Raw genomic sequence first — 25,870 nt, 5'->3', positions numbered from 1 at the left:
TGAATGAATGAAAAGTTCTATGTGCCAGAAACTCTGCTAAGCTCTGAGGACACGAATGCAAGCCAGAGGAAGACAACGGGTATAAGGAAATGATGGCCAAGGAGGAGTGTTTTGGACAGGAAAGCCAGAGAGAAAAGTGAAGTGAAAAATGCTATATTTTGTCTCTGTGCTCTCTGAGTAAATGTGAGCTATTATTATTGATCTCTCTCCATGCCTTCCCATAACTGTGAAGGTCAAAATGGTTCTGGACTCAGAGTTGACAGCAGACCCAGCTGTACCCTACTAGATACAAAGCAGAGTGTGGAGCTTCTGTCGGGTTTTTCCAGGTGTCTGGAGAAGGGCTGGCCAGTGGACACCGTGAAGACAACAGCCTTCTTCAGCCTCTGCTACCAACTGCTGCTAGTTCCTGGACTATGGGCAGAGAGAAAGTTCCCTTGGGATGATTCCTCTTTTTACTATGGGACCTTCCCCCCTGGTAAGTCCCCTTGTCTCTTGTGGATTACTACATGTTCCATTCATGAAACTTGGTGGGGGACAGTTAGTGGTGTCGTGGAGTCAGCCCTCACTGACTCAGGAGAGCTAATTGCTAAATTGTTCACTGTGAGCTTCTTACACCTCAGAAAGGGCAAACACAACAATTCAGGAATTGATTTATTGTTTTGTTGATTGCCTGGACTTAAGAAAGTGATGTAGAAAATGTTAACGATGCAGCTTCAACGTTAAACATTTAGTAGTCTACCTCTGGGATCAGTCATCTCCAGAAACAAGTTGGCCACCCATCCCTGCTTACCCTAGCAAGGGCAGATTCCTCAGAAGGTAATGGGGTATGTGTCCAGTGTGAGGAATTGGCAGGAGTCTGACCCAACCTTCTTTAGGGGAGGTATTTCAGCTTAGAGGCTGTTGTTTTAGGCTTCTCATGGGGTGTCGGAAGCTCAGCCTACCAGACGGAGGGGGCCTGGGACCAAGATGGGAAAGGCCCGAGCATCTGGGACACCTTTACTCATCGCCAAAAGGGGAGGGTTTTCATGAACCAGACGGCTGATTCATCTTGTGAAAGCTACTACAAAACCCAAGTGAGTATAGGGTTTTGCTGACTCCCCCTCAAAGAGAAGAGGTGGAAGGGAGGGGTAGGGAAGACAGAATAGGGTAGTAGATGGAAAACTGGCCTTGAATTTGAATCTTGGCTTTGCCACTTTCTAACTATGACCTTGGGCAAATAAATCTCTCTGAGCCTTGGTTTGCTCATCTAGGAAGTCCTAGAACCAATTCCAACCCCTGACACATGCTGGTTGTGTGATCTCCTTCCTCCAAACAAACACATAAAACCCCCAAATCTATGAGTATAGAGTACCATCGGGAATTAAGAGGCATGAGTTCTAGTTCTGACTCCAGTTCTAACTAAGCTTGGACTAGTCACAACCTTTCTGGGTTTATTTCCTTATCTTTAACAGAAGGGGGTTAGAAGAAATAATATTTTAGGTTCCTCCTAGCTCTGACATTCCATATTATAAATACCTTTTTATAGGTAAGGAAACCATAGGGACAAAGGGACTGCTAAACACCCCCATCTACCATCGGAAGATTTGGAACCAAACCCCAAGACCTCTGACTGTTAGCTGTTACATTTTCTGCTACCCAAGGGATGGCTCTCTGGGGCTCTTGGTCTCTTTCTGCTGTGCCTAATAGGTGACCCTATAATGTCTTTCTCACTCCCCCACCTCAGTAGTTTTTCTTCTCTCTATTATAGGATGATATCAAGTTACTGAAAGAATTGAACGTTAGTCATTATCGAATTTCTATATCCTGGCCTCGGCTGATACCCACAGGGGTCAAAGGTAAGTGGGTCAGAACATTCCCTAATGAAACTATGCCCTTATTAGGCGACAGTCCCTGAAAAGACCAAAAGGTAACAAGGGCATATAGTCAAAGCACTTGTTTAACATCCACGTTTATTTGTTTATTCAGATGCAATAGAGGAGACTATTATTGAAGTTCTGTGCTTTGGCTAATAAGAAGCTTCCAAATTTTGCTTACCCCAAAGTAATGATGTTACGTCTCATTTGGTTTCTTCTGTGGCTCAGGCCACAGATAAATGGAAACTTTAATAAAATCAGTAACAACTAACAGCTCCTAGGTAAAAGAAGTATCACTTACAAGAGGTAAAAAATTTGGGGAAGGGCTAAGTGAAACATTTTCAGGGGGATCAGTCTGTTTTGAAATTCGGCTGTCCATTATTGGAGTAGAGGGGTGAGGAAAAGATCACCTACTTTGTGTGTTATCTGTAGTAAATGTTTAACAATTCATTCTGTCAAAGAAAATACTGTACTTGGAGTTTTACAAGGCACAAGTCTGCCAGAAAAAATAATCTATTTAGTTCACCATTAACCTAATATCAAAGCAGTTCTAGCTGAGAGAGAGAGAGAGAGAGAGAGAGAGAGAGAGAGAGAGAGAGAGAGAGAGAGATCTCCAAACTGGCATAGTTCTTCTACGTCCATAGACATGTTTATTTACCCCAAGATGAGTTGCGATAACACTTAGGGGAATTTTGGAAAGATATGTTAAAATATAATTTTAGTTAAAGTTCCAAAACAATAAAAAAATACTTGGTTCCTACCTGGCCTTCTCCCTTCAAGGATTGAAAGAGGTTTCCTCCGACTGGTCCATATTTTTCCTCTCTGAATGGAGGGATGGGCCTTGGCTTTAGGAAATGGAGAAAAAAGAAATGCCCTTAGAGGTTGTTGGTCCTTCATTTTTCAAAGAAGACCAATGACATCACAGTGATGTCTTGACTTGCCAGTGAATTGGACTTAGGTGAGGCACAGCTCTACAGTCCTCAGCCTCACTTTCTCTTCCTGAGTCATTGAAATTCCAGGACAAAAGTCAAGATGACTGGTGATGGCCCAGGGTGCAGTAGATGGCCTTGGCATCTTCTTCGGTGCCTGACCAAGCTCTAAGCGACACTCCACAGTGCCTGCTCCAACTGCCTTCATGGCTATTGGAACAAATTGTTCATGTCCACCCATTCCATCAGGGAAAGTCTTTGCATGCTTGGGATAGACATCCCCCTAACTCGCTCCCTGGTTTAAATCACTTCTGGAAGGAAGGCAATGATCTTGCTTAGTCTATTGGTACTCTTGGTTAAAAGGTTGGTTTCTACCCTTAATTCATTTCCTTAATTCAATTCCAAGGCCTTTTGTCCTCGACCTAACCCACCTTCAAACAGGGAAGTCTGAAAAGTATTTTACAACAGAAAAGTATTACTTCTTAATGTTTTCAGCTTTTTTCCCCAGCTTAGAAAACCTTTACTAAGAAAGGAAGTTTTTTAGTAGAGGCAGCAGAGTGGTATAGGCTATATAAAGCTGCTGAAACTGGAGTTCAGGAGTTCAGGAAGACCTGAATTCACTTTGGGCCTCCTCAGATGGAAGCTGATTGGCCAAGTCCCTTAACTAATGTTATTTGCCACAAGTCAATTCAATAAACAACCATTAAATACCTACTAAGTGCCAGACTTTGCCCTAATCGTGTTGGATATAGAGAAATCTAAGGACAGCCCCCTGCAATCAAGTAGCCCAGAGTCAAATGAGGGGGTGGAGGGAACAACCTGCAAACATGCAAACAACCATTTGCAGACAATCCTGCATCTACCTGCCAGATAAACTGGAGATAATCTGCCCTCCAGGTTGTTTTGAAGATAAAATGGAATAGTTGGTGAAAGGCTTTGCAAACTTTAGCGTTTATATAGCATCATAGGTATTATCATGTGCTTTCCCAATTCATTCCTGAATTCATATATTCAATGAACAATTATTAATGACCTTTTATACAGAATAGCCTTGAACTAGGTGCTGGGAAAACAAGAATGAAAAACAGGCCCTGCCCCCAAAGAGCTTGTTCAATAGTAAACAGATAAGTAAATAAAAGACAGTCTGAGGATAGGAAGAGCAAGACCAATTAGGAGGCCTATCCCTAGAGGTGAGCCTTCAAGTAAGCCAAGGAGTCTAAGGAGAGCTGATTAGGAGGAAGTGTATTGGTGGGATGGAAGAGAAATGCAAGGAGGTAGGGGATGGTGCAGTCAGGTGGCGCTATAGTGCACACAGTGCTAGATCTGGAACTAGGAAGACATGGGTTCAAATTAAGCCTCAGACTTTTATCAACTGTGTCGCCCTGGAAAAATTGCTTAACCTCTGTTTGCCTCAGTTTCCTCATCTATAAAATGAGGATGATAATAGTACCTGCCTCCCAGGGTTGTTGGGCAGCGAGGTGGCACAGTGGATGGAGTGCTGGGCCCAGAGTCAGGAAGACTCATCTTTCTGAGTTCAAATCAAGCCTCAAACACTTAGTAGCTGTGTGACCCTGGGCAAGTCACTTAACCCTGTTTGCCTCAGTTTCCTCATCTGTAAGATGAGCTGGAGAAGGAATAGCAAACCACTCTAGTATCTTTGCCAAGAAAACCCCAAATGGGGTCATGAGGAGTTGGACGCCACTGAACAACAACCACATTGTTGTAAGGATGAAATGAGATAGTGATTGTAAAACTCTTAGCACAGTGCCTGGCACATAGTAAGCGCTATATAAATGCTATTAGCTATTATTGTTGTTATCATTATTATTATTAATTGCATGGAATGGCTTGTTTGGAGAACAGCAAGTGGCTAGACCACACTGTACAAGGAGGGAAATAAAGTGACGTAAGTCTCAAAAGGAAGACAAGACCTAGAAAGTACAGTATTTTAAGAGTAGGTAGGAGGGCTTTATATTTTATCCTAAAAGCAAGAAGAGAGACCCACTGGAGATTTTTAAGCAGAGACTTGACCCTTTCAGACCTTATGCAGAAAGAGGACAGGAAGCTTTAGGTCCCAATCCCACCAATAATACGCTTCCTTTTCTCTTTTTAACAGCAGACTATGTGAACAGCAAGGGCATCAAGTTCTACAGTGATTTCATTAACACTCTTTTGGAAAATGACATCACACCTATTGTGACCCTCTACCACTGGGATCTTCCACAGGTCCAGGGGACGATAGGGGAGGGGGTGTAGAGTCAGGACCTAAATGGACAAGGAAGCAAGAGAAATGTCCATTTTCCTCACAGATGGTGGGTTGAAAGAGATCTTTGCACTGATATTTGGCCCAGGGATCTTAGCAAATGAGAAAATGATAGCTATGGTTATATACATATGTGTATGCATATTATTTGTGTGTGTGTGTGTGTGTGTGTGTGTGTGTATACAAGGTGTCCCAAAAGTCTAAGAGACTGTTATTATTTTATTAGAATTTTCTGTTATTAAAAGCTTAAAATGGTACTAAGACTTTTGGGACACCCTGCATATAAATGTGTGTGTATGTTGCATGTGCCAATGACATATATCAGGTGTGAGCCCTTGAGAAAATTACTTAATCTTTCAGCTCCCCAAGCCTTTTCTCTATCACTGTAAGTTACAGAGTAAAATTGTCTATTTGCATTTGTAGAGAGAATTTCCACTTAAGAGTTCCCTACTTGGATGAAATTGTGGGTCCTGATTTGATGTAAATATATGTGTGTATTTGTATATGTGTATACACATGGTTATATAGTAGAAAGGTAATGCTGGTTTAAACAGCTTTGGGTATAAAGTCAACAAATATTTTTTTAAAGCACCTACTATGTGCCAGAGACTGTGCAAAGCTCTGGGGATACAAAGAAAGGCAAAACAAAAACAAACAAAATTCAGCCCCTTCCCTCAAAGAACTTAGAATTTAATGGGGAGACAACATGCAAATCACTATGTAAAAACAAGATGTAGACAGAAAAAAAATGGTGATATGATATAGGGTAAGAAAAGGTGACTTTGCAGGAGTTGGTGTCTTTCAAACCATTTCAAAAAAATGGGCTGAAGAATGGGCTTCATTTTTTTTGTCTTGACATATTGTGACACTCTCATGTTAGTGACTAGTTTATTAACTAGCCACTTAATTTCTCTGTACCTCAGTTTCTCCATTTACAAATTGACATCACAGAATGCTATAGTTCAAAGGGACCTTTAGAATGAACTAGATGAGTGTTTACAATCTTTTCAAATTTGAAGGCCATTTTGAAAAATAAATGTTATTTTTTAAATTAACAAGCCTTTATTTTCTCTCCTCCCTTGCCTTTCCAAAACCGTTTTTTAAAAAAGAAAAAAAGAAAGCCCTTATCACGAATGTGAATAGTTAATCAAAATCGATTCCCATATTGGCCATGTCCAAAAATGTATATGAAAACCCTATTTTAATGTCAAAAAATGTCAGAGATATGTATGTGACCTTGGCTGAAAAATTCATCACCCTATAACCATGCTGGTGAAGAATATCTCCAAATTTAGCTGGGTTGGTCCTTGAACAACAGGCATTGTTCTTAGGCCTAACTTTAAAATCTTTCCAGCTTAGTAGATGCCATCATTGCTTGCATGCTACTGGCTTATCAGCATTTGAGAACTGGGTCACCTCCACAACATGTAGAGGCATTGGAGTAAGACTTTGAGGCTTTAATGGAGGACTAGTTCTTTATGGAAATAATAACCTTGAATTCTTTTCTCCTCCCATTCCCCCCTCCTTTTAGTCATCATGTGTTCTAGCTTTCTGGCTAAGCTCCTCCCCTAATTTTTTTTTTATTGCTTTTATATTTTTATGCTATTTCTTCAGTTCCAGAGTACCTTTTTGCTCATATCATATACCAGGGCCCACAGTGTGATTTATGTGCCCCACTACAAGCATAGAAATTTACATAAATGCTTTAGTAAACAAAGCCACAGAGCTCTCACTAAAATGGCAAATCAAAATATATTGTCTATTGTTTCAATAAAAACCTAAGGTTGGACAGCCCTGTCTTACACCTTTAACAAGATTTCCCTTTAACAAGACTCTGTAAGTTACTTTCCTTATGACCATAGGTTTTTTTTTTTGGGGGGGGGTTTGTTTGTTTTGGGTTGTTGGGTTTTTTTGCCACAGCAAATGGGAAAGGTCCACAGTGGCACAGTGGATAGAGCACAGGGCCTGGAGTCAGAAAGATCTGATTTCAAATCTGGCCTCAGACACTTAACAACTGTGTGACCCTGGGCAAGTCACTTAACCTCTGCCTCAGAGAACATAAATGCAACTTCCTCCCAGGGTTGTTGTAAGAATCAAATGAGCTAATAATTGTAAAGTGCTTAGCACAGTTCCTGGCACATAGTAGGCCTTAATAAATGTTTTTCCCTTCCCCTTCCCTTTCTTTCCCGACTTTCCCAAATGTCTTTCATGATGGTGTCCTCAGAGATGTATTTCTCTCTCCCCTCCTATGCATCCAGATGCTTCAGGTCAAATTTGGAGGTTGGCAGAATGTAAGCATGGTCACCTACTTCAATGATTATGCCAATCTATGCTTTGAAAAGTTTGGGCACCAGGTAAAGCATTGGATAACTTTCAGTGATCCTTGGGTAAGTTGAATTATCTTTCTCAGCTATGAACCCTACTTTGTTTTCTATTTTTTTAATTGACCTTTTGTTTTTATATTGCCTAGATTTCCTCAAGTATCCCTCTGTCTCATCCCTCCAAGAGAATCATTCCATATGACAAAGACTATAACCCCATTTTTTTTAATGCTTATTTCCGCACTTGTTCTCCCACTAACTCAGGTCCCCCTCCTTATTCTTGTAGTCAATTGCAAAGGAAGGCTATGAAACAGGACGACATGCCCCTGGCCTGAAGCTCAGAGGTACTGGGGCGTATATAGCCGCACACCATATCATTAAGGTAAAAATGAAAGACTGAAATCCTCAGGGGAATGCTGATTAAGGCTGAGGGAGGGAGATGACTTCTCAAAGCCGAAGCACATTCAAGACTCTCAGGGCTCCACATGCCTTTTATTTCAGACCATGCCTTGTATATCACTTTAACATGTTAGAAAATGACCCATTGGTATATGTATGCTGATTAAACTAATATTGAGCTATCACTATGTACTTACTGTGGTAGGTGCCATAGGCAGAAATGCAAAGATATAAATACAAACATATATCTATAAGATATTGCAGCTGCCCTCAAGAAGTTTCCAATCTAGTTGAGGATACAATAAGTACCCACAATAAATGTCATAAAAGTCAGCAGTACTGCTACTATTCACAGTGAAAGAGTACCCTACCCCACAGCCACCAGAGGCCTTCTTCCCAAAACTTTTTTCAACTACTTTGTATAAAATTGTATTTCTTTACCTTATGATTATGTTTTCTATATTTATACTTGTTATCTTCCCTCATTAAAATGTAACCTCCTTGTGAGTAGGAACTGTTTCGTACAATATACTTGTATTCCCAGCACCTAGCCCACAGCCTGGCACATAGTAGGCACTTAATAAATGCTTTTCATTGATCGGATTGGATTGGAACTAGTGGTATACATTGGAAGTGGAGAATCCAGATCTCCAGTTTCCCAGCACAGTTGTCTTTCCATTGGCTATTCAAAAAGTAGAGCTTTTTCCAAGATGCCCCTGGGGGACAAATCTCTGGGGATTCCAGCCAAGACAGACAGAACTGATCAGGAAGTAAAGTTCACTTCACATCTTGTATTTGCCGGTTCAGACTCTCCTGCCACCCCATTCCAGATGCCTGTGAGCTTCCTTCTCCCTCCCTGCACCCAACCCTACCTCCCAGTCAAGGACTCATTACCACAGCATCCCAGTGCCTGCCCTGCATGGTAATGTCCTGTCATTCAGAACAGAAAAATTTTGGTGGGAAGAGAAAACCCTGGGCCCCAGATAATCCAAACTAATCTATGATAATATGAAAAATGGGTATTAAATCATTCAGTAAAAATTTATTAAGCACCTACTATATCACAGCTATGTGCGAAGTACTAGGGATGCAAAAAGAAGCAAAAGTCTCCTATCTTCAAGGAAATTACCATCTAATATGCCACACAACATGCAAACAAATCTATGCAAAGCAAACTATATATAGGATAAATAGATATTTAATATATACTTAATTAATCAATAGAGGGAAGGCACTAGAATTAAGAAGGGTTAGGAAAGTCTTCCTGTAGAAGGTGGGATCTTTGTTGTGACTCTTTTAGGTAATGTATATAAGTTTTGAGGAGCTAGGTGGTACAATGGATAGAGAACCAGGCCTAAAGTCAGGAAGACTCCTCTTCCTGAGTTCAAATCTGGCCTCAGACACTTACTAGCTCTATGACCAAGGGCAAGTCACCTAACCCTGTTTGCCTCAGTTCCTCATCTGTAAAATGAGCTGGAGAAGGAAATGGTGAACCACTTTGCCAAGAAAACCCCAAAAGGAGTCACAGAGAATCAAACACATCTGAAATGACTGAACAACAATAAAATATTAATTTTAATGGGGGTTTCTGGAGCCAAGACCTTAATTTAAAAAGACTGTAATGGGGGTATAGAGACTATGTTAGGTCAATGGAACAGATCCTTGAGGGCAAGAAAGCCTTTTGGCAACCCTCAAAATTACTTTGACCCTATGAGTCTCATTTTGGAGACAGAAAAAATGTAAATTATTCACCTATCAGCCAAAGAAGAGCACAACCTTGCAAATGGAAAAAGAATCAGACTATCTCTGGCATTATGGCCAAAGACCCATCTAATGACTGAGAGTTCCTACTATCCTGGCACTTCAAGTAGTAGTTGTGACCAAGTGGTCCAGTTGAAGTACATGGAGATTTTCCCATGCAGAATGAAATCTTGTTGGCTACCACATGGTGTTTCTATTCTTCCAAAGCCTATTTTTCTCTATGGCCAAACCCCATAGAGAGCTCATTACCCATTATGAGTGCCTCACACTAGGCTGAGGGGTCATAATAGACAATCAATAGACACTCACATAGAAGCATTAAATGAATGGAATCCACCAACGTTAGGGCCTTTTCACTTATAAATTCACCTGTATTCAATGTTTATTAAGTGCCGACCATGTAGTATAAGCAGTGGTATGCTGGTAAATATTTAACAACTGGCTCTTGGGGAGAGAATGTACACAAGACACACATTTAATTCTAATCAGTATTACTAACATTTTCTTTATCCCTTTCTTAAGTCTAGACAATCAGCATAATCAAGCAAGCCCTGATTTGTAGTATTTGCCAGTTTCTGAGGTATAAATGCTCACACTGAAAAGTTAATGATGACCTCTCCTGGACCGATTCAAGCTGGCTCCAGCATACCCCAGAGTATAAGTAACAATGCTATGTTGTTACTTATACAAATTAAGGATATAAAGATGAAGAATAGTTTAGGCCTTGCTAACAGAGGTATTGTAGAGGATATAACATACGCACAAATATAGAATGTTATGGGGTAAAAGCAAGATCCAGACAAAGTGAGCCAGGAAAACTTGGGAGAGAGATGACTTTTTGTAGGGAATTACAGCAGAGATGTGCCTCAAAAGAAGAATGCACAGAGAAGATGACCCACACAAATTCACTGGGGAAAAGACAAGACACGACTAGGGAGCAGCTAGTACTCTAATGTGCCTGAAATGAACAGTGTGTGAATGGGAGTAATGAGAAAGAATGCTAGAAAGAGGTTGGAGTCAGATTGGAGAGGGCTTTAAAAATCAATATTTTAGCCAATAGTTGTTAAGGAACTACTAAAGTTTTTTGAGAAGGGTTGCAATTTGGTCAGATTTGTAAATTTAAAAAAATATATTTTAGCTGTTTGTGGAGAATGGATTGGAAGCTGAGAAACCAGTTGGGAGCCCATTATATTAATTCAAGGAAGCGGTAATGAGGGCCTGAATTAAATGTCCATGAGAGGAGAGAAGATGGATATAAGATATGTGATAGAAAGTGATCTTGGCAATGGCTGGATTTGGTGGGCAAGTGGTAGATGAGACAAAAACAACTCTAAGATTTCAACTGGGAAAATTATGGTGCCATCAACAAAAATAGGGAAGATAGGAAAAACAGCAAGCTTAGGGGAAGTTAAGTCCTACTTTGGACATGCTGAATTTGAAATGCCATCGTTACAGCCAGAAACGTCCAGCAAGCAGGTGGAGATGTAGGATTGGAGCTCACAAAAGAGTCTAGGACCGGATATATAAATCTGAGAATATTCTACAGAGGCAATAACTGAAACCATGGGAGGGGAAGGGACTGCCAAGAGAATTAGCATAAAGAGGAAAAAGGATTGAGGACAGAGCCTTGGAGAACATTCAGAATTGAAGGCAAAAAGGGCATAAAGAGGCTAATGAACCAGAGAATTTTCTGATTCTCTAGAAGAGGAGAATCAGGAAACAACAGTGGCAGTACATTTAGCAGTAAAGGGGAAGAGATATGAGATGATTCCTTGAGGAGAGGGTCAGAGCAAGACTGAATTTTTTGTTTTCATTTTTGGAAAACTTGAGCATATTTATAGGAAGTAGGGAGAGATCCAGTACAGTGGGAGAAGGTGAAGATGATAGAGGAAGAATGAGATTGGAAGAAAGAGAGAGAAATGATCAGTGGCCCTAGAGGAGATGGAAAGGGATGGTGAGCAAGGGAACAAGTGGCAGAGTTAGACAAATAGCCCCTTACCTTATGTCTTAGAGGCATAAATATTTCTCAAATCATCAATTTTCTGAAAAGATTTGTCTACACTAAGCTAATAGGTCAGCTTTCTTTAATATTTAGCAAAAATTCAGTCTATTATCCATTTATGGATTATAAAATTGGATTATATTATAAAATGGATTATAAAATTATAAAATATAGATTCTAAAATTATCTGCAATGAATTCTTAATCCTGGGCTGATTTTCCCCTCATCACTCAGCATGCTACCAGCCAGACTCTATATTCTCAGGCAATAAATATTCATGTAATTTTAGCCCAAGAGAAACATAACCAGAAAGATAAATATACTGCAAAATGCCATGAAGCACTGCAAAGCCAAATATCAGCAGTTTTGGGATTATCTGATGGCTTGGATTACCACACTATAATTAGTCTCCATTACTGTAGGTGATTTAGAACTAATGGTGGAGACATTATAGAGTGCATGTAATAGGCAGAGAAAAGAGTCACCAAGGCTGGATTAGGACAACTAGTCTTCATATAGCACTTCAAGGTTTGTAATACTAACTTATTTTCTTTTCCTTGCAACAACCCTGGAAAGTAGGAGCCGTTATTATCCTAATATTACAGATGAGGAAACTGAGACAGAGGTTAAGTGACTTGTCCCAGGTCACACAGCTAGTAAGTGTCTGAGGTTGGATTTGAACTTGGCTCTTCCTGATTCCAGCTCCAGTGCTCTATCCACTCTAACCACCTAGCTACCTACTAGAACTTGACCTTGAATGATGGGATGATGTAGACAAAAAGGCAGGGAGAAGATATTGAGGGTGAGATAGTAGAAGGGGTTTGATAGGAAGAACAACATCCATTCAACCATTTATTAAAGACTTACTATGTACAAAGGAAGCACTGCTCTTAGTACTAGGGGACATACAAAGATACTTAAGACATGGTCCCTGCCCTCATGGTGCTTACAAACTAGCAAAAGTTATAAGAGTGTGTTCTTTCCCTTCTAGTCCCATGCGAAGGTCTGGCATTCTTATGACAAAATATGGCGCAAAACACAACAAGGTAATCCTCAAATATTTAGAACCAGCAAATAGAATTGGAACAAACATAGGCTCTGTTAGGTGACATGTTCCTTTATTTTTTTTTTCCCTTCTCTCAAAGGAATGGTGGGGATTTCATTAACTTGCAACTGGGGGGAGCCTGTGGACATCACTAACCCAAAGCACATCGAGGCGGCTGAAAGATACATGCAGTTCTGTTTAGGCTGGTTTGCAAACCCCATTTATGCAGGAGACTACCCCCAAGCTATGAAGGACTACATTGGTGAGTAAGCTGGACTCTTCCTATCCCAATCGGAGGGGTGATGTGGTAGATTGTAATGTTTGGCTAAAATGGGAATTGGAAGATCTGGGTTCTAGTCTCTGCAAGTCACTTCTTCCATTCAGACTAGTGATTAATAAAGTTCTGTTTCCTTCCAACTCTTTCTTTCCATAGTTTTAATAGAATGGGCCACTAGGTGGCGTAGTTGATAAAGCTTAGAATCAGGAAGACTCACCTTCATGAGTTCAAATCCGGTCTTAGACCCTTACTATCACAAGATTTTGAGTTCCAAATTTTCTCCCCATCTCTCCCGCTCCCCCCACAAGACCACATGCATTCTGATTACCCCAATCTGCCCTTCCTTCTATCCCCTCCCCCCCATCCCTTTCCCTTCTATTTTCCTGTAGGGCAAGATAGATTTCTATATCCCATTGCCTGTATATCTTATTTCTCAGTTGCACGTAAAAACAATTTCCAACATTCATTTTGGAGGCCACTAGGTGGTGCAGTGAATAGAGCACTGGGCCTGGAGTCAGGAGGACCTGAGTTCAAATCCAGCCTCAGACACTTGACACTTACTAGCTATGTGACCTCGGGCAAGTCACTTAACCCCAACTGCCTTGCCTTTTCCCCTCCCCCCCAAAAAAACCCATTCATTTTTAAAACTTTGAGTTCCACATTCTCTCCCTTCCTCCCTCCCCACCCATCCTCATTGAGAAGGCAAACAATTCGATATAGGTTATACATGTGTAGTCATGCAAAACACTTCCATAAGAGTCATGTTGTGAAAGATTAACTGTATTTCCCTCCATCCTATCTGCCTCCCATTTATTCTATTCTCTCCTTTGACCCTGTTCCTCCTCAAAAGTGTTTGCTTCTGATTACCCCATCCTCCCATTTGCCCTCCCTTCTGTCATTCTCCCTTTATCCCCTTCCCCCTTACTCCTCTCCTATAGGGTAAGATAGATTTCTCTACCCAATTGAATGTGTATGTTATTCCCCCCTTAAGCCAAATCTGATGACAGTAAGGATCACTCATTGTCTCTCACCTCCCCCCTCTTCCCCTCCATTGCAAAAGCTTTTTCTTGCCTCTTTTATGTGAGATAATTTACCCCATTCTACCTCTCCTTTTCTCCTTCTCCCAGTACATTCCTCTCTCGCCCCTTAATTTTATGTTCTCTGTGTAGATATAGATACATATGTATATATGTATGTGTGTATATATATGTATGTGTGTAAATATATATATATATATATTACTGAGAAAGGTCTCATGAGTTACAAATATCATCTTTGCATGTAGGAATGTAAACAGTTCAACTCAGTTCAACTTTAAAAAGTCCCTTATCATTTCTCTTTCCTGTTTACCTTTTCATGCTTCTCTTGATTCTTGTATTTGAAAATCATATTTTCCATTCAGCTCTGGTCTTTTCATCAAGAATGCTTGAAAGTCCTCTATTTCATTGAATGTCCATTTTTTCCCTTTAAGTATTATACTCAGTTTTGCTGGGTTGGTGATTCTTGGTTTTAATCCTAACACCTTTGGGCTCTGGAATATCATATTCTAAGCCCTCTGATCCCTTAATGTAGAAGATGCTAAGTCTTTTGTTATTCTGATAGTGTTTCCACAATACTTGAACTGTTTCTTTCTGGCTTCTTGCAATATTTTCTCCTTGATCTGAGAACTCTGAAATTTGGCTACAATATTCCTAGGAGTTTTCCTTTTGGGATGTCTTTCAGGAAATGATCAGTGGATTCTTTTCATTTCTATTTTACCCTCTGATTCTAGAATATCAGGTCAGTTTTCCTTGATAATTTCTTGAAAGACAATGTCTAGGCTCTTTTTTTGATCATGGCTTTCAGGTAGTACAATAATTTTTAAATTATCTCTCCTGGATCTATTTTCCAGGTCAGTGGTTTTTCCAATGAGATATTTCCCATTGTTTTCTATTTTTTCATTCTTTTGGTTTTGTTTTATAATTTCTTGATTTGTCATAAAGTCATTAACTTCCATTTGCTCCATTCTAATTTTTAAGGAATTATTTTCTTCAGTGGTCTTTTGGACCTCCTTTTCCATTTGGCCATTTCTGCTTTTTAAGGCATTTTCCTCATTGGCTTTTTGGACATCTTTTGCCATTTGGATTGGTCTATTTTTTAAGATGTTATTTTCTTCAGCATTTTTTGGGGTCTCCTTTAGAAAGCTGTTGACTCATTTTTCCATGATTTTCTTTCATCACTCTCATTTCTCTTCCCAATTTTTCCTCTACTTCTCTTACTTGATTTTCAAAATCCTTTTTGAGCTCTTCTATGGCCTGTGACCAATTCATATTTTTCTTGGAGGCTTTGGATGTAGGAGCTTTGGCTTTGTTGTCTTCTTCTGGTTGTATGTTTTGGTCTTCCTTGTCACCAAATTAAGATTCCATAGTCTGATTTTTTCCCTGCTGTTTGCTCATTTTCCCAGCCAATTACTCAACTTTTTAGCTCTGCTAAGGTAGGACTCTGCTTCCAGTGTGGAGGGTGTACTGTCCCAAGTTTCAGGGGTTTTGTGCAGCTGTTTTCAGAGATACTTTTAGAGACCTGTAAATTTTCAGCTCTTCCAAGGTGGAAGTCAAAGGAGAGGTGTTTACTCCTTTCCTGGCCTGTGCTCTGATCTGTGAGTGACCACAAGCACTCTTTCTGCCTTGGAACTGTGAGGAGGATTCCCTGTCCACCACAGCCATGAGCTCTGCCACACCAGAGCTCCTCCTCACCCCAGGACCAACACCCAGGACTGCAACCCAGATCCAGAAATGGGCAAAGCAAGAGAATCCTGCCTCAGCACCAGCAAAGAGATCCCTACAATCCCCCTCTGATCAGCCACTCAATTTCCTCACCATCTGTGGACCAAGAACTCCAGAAGCAGCCGCTGCTGTGGCTGCCAACCCAGGGCTAGGACCAAACTGTGCTCCTCTCTCACCCAGGTCCGACAGACCTTTCCTACTGACCTTCTAAGTTGTCTTTGGTCTTTGTGGATTGAGAAGTCTGGAAACTGCCATGGTTCTGGCCCATCTGTGCCACACAGCCCACGCTGAAATGCACTCTTCTCTCAGACTGGTGCAACAGATCTTTCCTGTCGACCTTCCAGGTTGTCTTGGGCTGGAAATTTGTTTCACTCGGTGGTTTTGTGGGTTCTGCTGCTCTAGAATTTGTTTAGAGTCATTTTTTTACAGGTATTTGGAGGAGTTTGGGGGAGAGCTCAAGTAAGTACCTGCTTTTATTCTGCCATCTTGGCTCCACCCCCTCAGACACTTACTAGCTATGTGACCCTGGGCAAATCACTTCACCCTGTTTGCTCCGTTCTCGTATCTGTAAAATGAGCTAGAGAAGGAAGTGCAAAGCACTCCAGTATTTTTGCCCAGAAAACCCCAAATGGGGTCAGGAAGAGTCAGACACAACTGAAAAACAACCGAATAATAACAAATAGAATTGTCACGAACCTACTGTTACAGTGTTCGTGTGAAAAGAATAAAAAGCTGGGGAAATAGAAGTAAGATAAATTGTAGTAAATGGCCTAGACAAGCCATAAACTAGATAATAAGCCACCAAAGAATAGAGAATTAACTGTTTTTCTCTGGAAAACAACCTAAGAAAACTGAAAAAAATGAGCATTTCTGATCTTAGAGAAAAGCTCACCAATTACTTAGAGATTTTTTTTTTATTCCTGTATCTTCTTTCATTTTACTTCTCTCTTCCTGCACTCCCCAAATCTCTTCCTTTTCTTCTCTTTTAAACTGCAGGATAATGAAAGGGGAGTAACATTTTTACTTGTGTTTCTTTGTTTTTGTTTGGTTTTTGGCCTGTTTGCTTTTTTTGAGACTGAGTATTCCTATCTTGCACAGGCTGAAAGTGCCAGGACTACTTTCGGGCCCAATGCATGATTCTGAAGGACTCACCACCCAGAAAGACTTAGTATAAGACACAGTAGATGTGGACAATGTTTACCTGCTCTTTCAGCCTCTCCAGTCAGAGTTAGCCTGTTCAAATCATGACAAGGTTTACAAGGCATTATCTTTCACATCCTTTTAAGACAAAGTCAGGAAGAACAGTTGGACTAGACCACGTACAACCAGAAGAACTCAGTGCTAGAGGCACATTTGTTGTTCAGTTGTTTCAGTTGTTTCCACCTCTTTGTGACCCTATTTGGGGTTTTCTTGGCAAAGATACTGGAGTGGTTTGCCATTTCCCTTTCCAACTCATTTTACAGATGAGGAAACTGAGGCAAACAGGGTGAAGCAACTTGCCCAAGGCCACACAGCTAGTGTCTGAATCTGGATTTGAACTCAGGCTTCCTGATTGCAGGCCTGCCATTCTATCCCCTGCACCACCTAGATGCAATTATTGCTAGAGACAGTTATTTTTAACAGTTGTTAAAAAATACTTAGGAACTGATTTTTAACAAAAGTCAAAATAGGAAAGATTTCTTTTTAATGGAAAAGCTCATGGATGGTATTCTTAATGAAGGGGAAAAAAGGGAAGGGAAGATATAAGCATATAGCACCTACCACATGCCAGAAACTGTGCTAAGCACTTTACAAATATCATCTCATTTGATCCTGACAACAACCCAGGGAAGCAGATGCTATTATTATCCTCATTTTACAATTGAGGAAACTGAGGCAAACAGGGTTAAGTGACTTGCCCAGGGTCACACAGCTAGTTATGAGGCATCTTGCTGACGTACTGCTCTTATCTAGCTGCCTCAAGAGAGAATAAGCAATGGTATTAAACTAAACTAAAAGCAGGGGCCACTAAACTGCACACGAGGTTGTGTGAGGGCTGTGTTGTTAGTGTCTTTGTCCTTTGTTCTCAAAGAGGACCATGACACCAGGAAAATGATGACATGACTTGCAGTTGACTCTGATTTGAGTGAGGGAGGGCTGTGCAGGGTCACCAGCCTCACTTTCTCCTCCAGGGCCATCTGGGTCCAGTGGCCTGGTATTCATCAGGATGACTAGAGATGACCCAGGATGCAATGGGAGACCCTGGCCCTTTAGGCTAAGGCCTTTTCACTTACTCACTTAGAGTGAGGCAATGCCCATTCAGTAAATAGTCCTCTTTAAGAAGTGAGTCAAGAGATGGCCCCTTTAATTAGAAAAAAAAAAGTTTCTGTTCCAAAGAGAAACAGTTACCCATTGACATTCACTCTGAGCCAGGAGGGCCCAAAATGCACCCATTAAGTGGACCACCTATTGTGGTCCAATCTATGAGCTTCAGAATGAACCAGGTTTAAGTTTTTGTGAAAGAAGGATGGAAAGGACAGAAGGAAGGGAGGAAGAGAAAGAAAGAAAGAAAAATGCTTATTGACTTGATTCGATTTCCTAAAATGTAGGGACCAGAACTGAACACAGTGCTCCAAGTATGGTCTGACCAGGGCAGGTTACCCTGGAGCTAACGTGCTCTCTCAGTGCAGTCCAAGGCGGCGTTCGATCTTTTGGCAGGTGCATCACCCTGATGATCAATGTTCAAGCGCACTCTGCTAAAACCTACAGAACTTTCCCAGACAAATTATCCAACTGTACCTCCTCTATCTTTTATTTATGAAGTCAATTTCTTGAACATAAATGTCAGACTTTGCATTTATCCCCATTAAATAAGAGAATCTAATTTGAGTCATTCCAAGATCTTTTTGGATGCTGATTGCATCATTCAATTTGTTAGCTCTCCTTCCTAGTTTTGTGTTGACACTCCCTATAACTTTCTCTGTATTTAAAACTGTATAAACTTTATTTATATCAATATCTACTATACTATATATCTATATCTACTTTATTATCTGTATCTACTATATTATATAGTATACTTTATATCTATATCTACTATATTATATATATATATATATCTAGATCTACTTTATATCATATCAATATCCACTATACTATGTATACTATATATATATTATATATATTTACTCTCTATATCTACTTTATATCTTCTAGATCTACTTTATGTATATCTGTATTTACTGTATCTACTCTATGTGCTATATCTATATATATATAGTATGTATCTACTACAGATATACTATATCTACTTTATTCATATTTTAAGTCATTGAAAAAATTATCAATCAGACTAGGGCCAAGCAGCAATCCCTATAGCACTCCACTGGGGACATCCTTCCGAGCTGACTTTGAATCACTGTTAACTGCTCTTTGGGTTTTTCCATTTAACTAGTACTAGATTCACCTAATTGTACCAATGTCTAGGCCAGATCTTTCCTACAATGGTACCATTAAAGATTATGAAATTATTTGGTAAAACCTAGGCCATTTTCAGACACCATCTTCTTAACTAGTTGTTTGCTTACTGAATCTACTTTTCTCCATCTCTTGCCCTTTGATAAGCAGTATGTAAAGACACCACTTGTGCCCTGATCTTTACTATTTGTAAAGATTTACTTTTTATCTTTACTATTGACTCATAGACTTAATAAGGATAAATACAAAACAAAACCGTTAATAAAGACAAAGTGTATAGATAAGGACCAATTGGCCACTTGCAGAATTTGTTGCTTGTCATTGGAATTGTTCAATTTAACTACTATGTGTCTTGGAGTTTGAAGTATAAAGTTTTCTTTTTCCTCCCCCCTCCCCCCCACCCAGAGGCAGACTGAATTTTTTTATATTGGTGCTTTGTTTCCTGTTTTCAGAAGTTCTGCGTACTTTTCCTTATATTATTTCCTACAAGTTTTTTGATCTGCCCCAGTCTTCTGGTAGACCAATTGATCCTTACCTATATACCTTGTCTTTATTAATGGTTTTGGTTTGTATATAAATTTAAAAAAAATTTTTTGCCTCTTCTTTTCTATCAGATTTTCCTCTCTACTTAAGTATTTTTATATTCTAATAATTACTCTTTAATTTCTTTGGAGAAACTCTCCACTATGGATTCAAATTTTTTTTAATCTTATTGCCAAGTTTTGTTTTTTAAAAGCATTTAGAGCTATAACATCTGACATATTCATTCCTAATTTCTTCTTGGGGATTTGTCTTTTGAAACATCCTTAAATTTCTTGTTGTTCTATGCTCCTTTGGGATTTTCCAGGATCCAGTGTTTCATTAGACATTGGTGAATATTCTTCTTGTAATGTTTATTAAAAGTTTTGTAATCTCCTTGAGGATTTAGTACTTATCTTTCTTTGTAGTTTAGGGATCCCCTCTGTTGATTTCTCTACTTGTGCTCTGGGTTTTGAGCGTTGAGAAGTCCTTGGTGTTTTAGCCCTTTTACTTTTTGTTCACATATCACTCACTTTATGGCTCTTACCTCTTAGCCGTACAGCCCAAGGCTGAATGGAAAAAGTTGTCTCAATCTTCTCCCACTTGGGTTTAATTGTCCTTGTTTCCAATCCTTAGTGGATCTGGACCCCTGGGAGTCCAGGACTGTTCCTCATTATGCCCCTGTTTCCTTCTGACCCAATAAAGCCACTCATGTTGGCCCTCTTCCCCATCCTCTCCGGCTGGGGTGAGTCAGCATGCTATTTTTTTTAGAGTTCTGTAGGAAGGTGTTCCAGAGTCTCTGTAATAGAGGTCCTAACCTAGGGACTTCAGGCAGAAGGTAGTATGCTCTACCCATTCTCACATGGATAGGCAGGATTAGTGTTTGCTGCTTATTGCCAGTTGGGGGATGAGCAGGGAATAAAGGGAACCAGCAAAGTCTTTGAAGCAGGAGGGGATTCCATTGCAGGCCCTAGACACAAGTCTATGGGTCAGTTTGTGCTGGTGGATCCCAGCCAGGAATGTGAAGGTTCATTGGGGAGGGGTACTGACAGTGCTTTAATGGTGTTCTCTAGTGTTAATAAGAATATTTCACCTTGCTGAAGTTTATTCTTCATATTCTGTGGATTCTGCTGTAATTGCTTTAGATCTGGCACACAATCCTTTGGAAGAGGGTGGAGTTGTGAATTACTGGGGACTCAAGAAAAGTATCTAGTTCATCATCATGTCAGCCATGCCATGTGGCCTAGAAGTCTAGCTTTAACCTTTTAAATAAAAACTTACAGTTCAGACTAGGCTTAGTAAACTGGCCTTACTATTTTTCCTTTTGTATGATGGGAAGAAACAGTTTGCTAAGCACATATTACCTTCGGTACTAAAAACATTCTAAAATCTTGTTCACAATTTGAATATAAAGCTCCTTAGAGGCATTTATTTACATGTAATGGATCCTTTGATCATCATCATCAATCTGTGTATTCTGTTTAACAACAAAGATCATAACCTCTCTATATATTCTCAATTCTTGTTCATGTCCTCTCATGTATAGTCCACAGGGGACCCACTCAAGGCTCTGGGCCTTTCTCTAGATCTCTATTACACATACTACACAGGAGGTAGTACGATACAGTGGAAACAGCTTTGGCTCTGGAGTTGGAGGACGAGCTTATCAGCCTTCTGGTGTTTACTACAGTTGTATCCTTAACCTCTTGGGCCTGTTTCCTCATTCGAAAAACAAGAGACATTTAGATCTAGATAGACGATGTTATGACACTGGTGAAACCTATGGACTATGAGGCAGCTATCTCTTACAGCATGTGCAGTCCACCTCCTTTTCTGACCATCTATCTCTAAAGCTATCTTTTGTATGTTTCTCCTACATGATTCTTTGTTGGTAATAAGCCACTGCCTATTCACATCCACCGTTTACCTCTTAACCCTTTGGGTGACTTTGAAGATTTTGGTTTTCCACAAGTTGCAACCAGAAAGCATCACTTTAGTCTATTAAATTCTTTTTAGTGATTATATATCTCATTTAAGAACCTCTTCAATGTTCCCAGTCTTGATATAAGCAGCACAATGCCATCTGCAAACAGGAAGACTTTGTTGTACAGAGAATCCCATAAGGAGTTATTCTATTTTCTGCACCTTTCAGGCAACTATGTTACCAGAAAGGTGTGGAATAATAGTTTGCAAGTCTAGGTATTCTCTTCTCATGCCTTCTTGAAAGACACCCTCAATATGGTTGCAGTTTATTCTGATAAAAATCTTGTAGAGATGAAAAATATGGGTTGCTAGTTAATGGAGAAAACATGGGTTACTAGTTATTTTCTTGAATGCCTTTTTCCAATAGCAATAAGGAATATTTCTCTCCAATTTATTTCATATATCTTCAGGATAAAATAAACCGCAATGCTTTCAAAGATCTGCTTTGAGAATATATTCTATTCTGATTGACCTTTCTCTTTGTTTTCTATAACATCAGGGAATGTTAGTCCACAAGCATTCCTCGAGCTTTTACTATGTTAGGTATTGTTGTAGGGACTGGGGATATAAAGTTCAAAATAGTCCCAGTCCTCAATGACCTCACATTCTGATGGGGTACATGCAAGATAATCTCAAAAGCAGGCTGGGGTGGGGTGCGGAGAGAAAGCCCAGGAAAGGCCTTCTGTAAAATGAGTTGTCTTAAAAAGGAAGACAAGAAAACTAAGGTGGATGTGAGGACAGAGTAGTTCAGGTAGGGGGGGCTAGTACAAAACCTTGGAACAGGAGATAGCATATCTCGAGTGAAGAACAGCAAGTAGGCCGGTGTTGTTGTGTTTCAGTGTGTGGACTAAGGTGTAAGAAGAGGCAAGGTTCTAAAGTTTTTAAATGACAAAAGTTTAGACAAGAAGGGAAGGAGAGATGATGTAGTAGCTAGTGAGCATGGTTGGACTAGATAAGAGTTTTTTAAGGATTAAGAGATATGTGCATGTTTGTAAGGCAGCAGAACCAGTAGACAGGGAGAGACTGAAGAATTAGTGGGCAGAAGCTGTTGGACCCAAATCTGACTGCTTTACTGTCAATGGAGGAAGAACTTATGCAAATCTTAACATAATTTCCATTTCTCATCTTTGTTGTGAACTAAAGTTCATACTTAATTCTTTTGGGGATGACTAGATTTAATTGGATCTCTTGCCAAGCTTTTGGTAAACTTGTTCCTTTCACTGATTCTCATTAAGTAGTATTGCTGGCTATCCCAAGATTTATTTAGGATTAAAAATTTTTTTAATTGAATGTTGAAATTCAGCCCCACTTTTACATCAATGTGAATAGCTAATTGAATATGTTCTAAACTCAATGAGTTTAATCTAGCAGCAATAGTCACATTTGGTTGAGTCATTCCTTATTGTATGATAGATGATCCTAGGTGGATGATAGAACTGCTCTTTTCTATTTCAAACTTTGTAAGATTTTGCAAACAAATCTGTTTGCAACTGAGGCTGCCCTTGACTGCCACCTTTTTTCACTTGGCAAGTTTAATAAGTGCTTATTAGCTGAGTGGCAATTTGTAGTATTTCAGTAGGTCTACTCTGTAATTTTTTTTTACACTGGTTAAACTTCAATCTGCATGGTGACAGTATGTGTCCATATCAGTTTTATTTTTCATCCATCTCCCATTTTCTAACATGAATAAATAGCTTGTTTAGATCAATAGGTTAGGTTGGATTATTTCAATTATACATCCTATCTCATTTATATTGTTTTATTTTGGCATTGACATTGATCTTTGTCCTAAAGTGAATGATGTCTACACAGAAATGACACTCCTACTGTTTATCAGAATAAATGCAATTTTTTTTGTGTGTGTGAGATTAACAATTCTTGTTATGTGCAGTACTTCCTGATTTTTTCCGAAGAAAATATTTATGGGGCAGACATGAGGCTTTTATACTCCATAAAGCCTCTACTTCCTGTTTCTTCTTCACAAACCATGTTCCCCAACATTTGTTTTTGCCAGTTCACTTCTGCACTGAAACCATATTGTATGTGTTCATTTAATTTGTAAGGTTTTAAACAGTTTTTTTGCACAATTTCTTTACCTCCTCATTGACTGGATGTATAATAGATAAGCAAATATAAAATAAGAATTACTTGATCATTATCTTCCTGGGCAACATTTACTTCAATTCCATTTTAAAAGTATTTTTAAAAGTAATAATACTACATTCTTTTAAGGTGTATTTCACAACTATTTTAAAATGGACTTTTCAAAATCAGAAGCTTCTGGCAATTCAATTTGCGGGTAGATTTTAGATGCATTACTCATAAAGTGATGCTTTACCAAATTAAAGTTTTATTTTTGTGGTTTTAACATTTTTAAATTGTTATAAAAGACTAAAGTTTTTCTCAGACACTTTAATCTTAAATCCCAAGATTTAGACATCACTTTTTAAATGAAGTTTGTAAGTATTACTATCATGTGTTTTTAAAACCAAAATATTTGTGGAAAATTATTACTTTTTGAAGACTTCTTTTTTCCTTTCATGATAGGTAGAAAGAGTACAGAACAAGGCCTCGGAATGTCAAGGTTACCAGTGTTCTCAATCCGTGAAAAAAATGACATTAAAGGCACATTTGACTTCTTGGGATTAGGCCACTTTACCACACGATACATCACAGAGAAGACTCATCCTTCCCGTCAAGGGCCCAGCTATCAAAATGATCGTGATATAGCAGAATTGGTTGACCCAAACTGGTCAGATTTAGGCTGTAATCGGCCATATTTTGTGCCATGGGGGTTTAGGAGGCTCCTCAACTTTGTTCAGGTAATAATTATAATGCATTTTTATAGGGAGTTACTAAAGAGCCTTGTTCTGATAAAAACATAAAGACAAAAATTACATATAGCCCTCTTCCAAAGTAGATAGTTATATGCTGCTTTTGCTTCTCTGACTAATCTAAAGCCAGCATTTTAGATAGTCTCTACATACTTTTCCCATCTGATCCCCAAGACTTTCCATAGCTGGTTCAAACATTCATTTGTCTTATTTTCAGACTCAATATGGCAATCCTCTCATATATGTGACCGAAAATGGTGTGTATGAAAAGCTAACTCACATTCAGTTGTGTGATGAGTGGAGAATACAGTACCTCAAAGGATACATTAATGAAATGTTAAAAGGTGAGAATTAGTTGTAAACTTTCAAAAGGTGTTTTTGTTTTCATCTAGGCATTTTGGTAACTCATAAACTCATCATGGGTCAACGTGGCTACTGAAAGAACAAATGCTACGCTAGAGTACGATCAGAGAGGTACAGTGTCCAGAACATAATAATCCCACTGTACTCATCCCTGATGAGATGACAAATGAAGTACTATATTCAGTGGGGTGTCACATTTTAGGAAGGACAATGATAAACTGAAGAACATTCACAGGAGAATAGCCAGGATAGGAAAAGGCACTTCACGTTTACAACATAAGACTTATCAAGAGAAAGGACTGGGAACATTTATCCTGGAGAAGTGGGGTGAGGGCAAGTAGTTTCATAACTGGGCATGACACTTGCTTTCAACTCTGTAAGCGGATATCATATGGAAGAAAGATTAGATTTGTTGTTTGGCCCAGAGAGCAGAACTAGGAACTAAAAGTTGCAGAGAAGGAAATTTAGGTTAGCTGTAATGAAAACACCTCCAAACAGTTAAGAGGTGTCCAAAAGTACATTTGCTGTGGCTCAGATCATGGGTTTTCCCTCATTTTACTGCTTCAAATGTTGTTCAAGACCATTTATTCAGGATGTTACAGAGGTGATTCTCCAAAACACAATCTCAAGAGTTTACAAGGAACTCAAAAGCCATGTAATCCATTTCATATCTGAATAATCCCCTCTAAGCTAAATATGGGGTGAACTAGATACCATCTGTGGCCCCATCCAATTCTTGATATTCTATAACTGTATAAGATTTGATAAAATTTCAGGAAATAAATGTAGTTTTATACATATTTTCATTGAACTATATAGGCTGAAGTAAATGTTAAAATTATTTTTAATGCAAACTTGTTTTCAGCTATAAAAGATGGTGTTAATGTAAAGGGATATACTTCCTGGTCTCTGCTTGATAAGTTTGAATGGGAAAATGGATACTCACACAGATATGGATTCTTTTATGTTGAATTTAACAACAGGAATAAACCTCGATATCCTAAGGCTTCAGTTCAATACTATAAAAACATCATCAGTACAAATGGATTCCCCAATTCAAAAGAGGTGAGACTACATTCTGTTCATAATGCCACGATGTCGAA

The 25,870-nt window shown here is 39.3% G+C and overlaps 1 protein-coding gene across 1 annotated transcript in view; it reads left to right on the top strand.

The window, feature by feature from the left end:
* The first annotated feature begins 210 nt into the window (after window positions 1–210).
* LCTL (lactase like) overlaps window positions 211–25,870 on the top strand; it is a 28,239-nt gene continuing 2,579 nt past the window's right edge. Inside the window, exons 1-11 of the mRNA XM_036736581.1 lie at window positions 211–475; window positions 910–1,073; window positions 1,748–1,835; window positions 4,899–5,008; window positions 7,304–7,432; window positions 7,653–7,748; window positions 12,520–12,574; window positions 12,674–12,835; window positions 24,118–24,392; window positions 24,622–24,748; window positions 25,633–25,832. Of these exons, the coding sequence (XP_036592476.1) occupies window positions 211–475; window positions 910–1,073; window positions 1,748–1,835; window positions 4,899–5,008; window positions 7,304–7,432; window positions 7,653–7,748; window positions 12,520–12,574; window positions 12,674–12,835; window positions 24,118–24,392; window positions 24,622–24,748; window positions 25,633–25,832 (1,671 nt within the window). The remainder of the gene's footprint in view (window positions 476–909; window positions 1,074–1,747; window positions 1,836–4,898; window positions 5,009–7,303; window positions 7,433–7,652; window positions 7,749–12,519; window positions 12,575–12,673; window positions 12,836–24,117; window positions 24,393–24,621; window positions 24,749–25,632; window positions 25,833–25,870) is intronic.

This window comes from Trichosurus vulpecula, chromosome 8 (assembly GCF_011100635.1).
Source record: "Trichosurus vulpecula isolate mTriVul1 chromosome 8, mTriVul1.pri, whole genome shotgun sequence".
In the NCBI taxonomy this organism is placed as follows: Eukaryota; Metazoa; Chordata; class Mammalia; order Diprotodontia; family Phalangeridae; genus Trichosurus; species Trichosurus vulpecula.
Note: the sequence above shows the minus strand (reverse complement) of the source record. Positions and strands in the feature narration are given on the sequence as shown.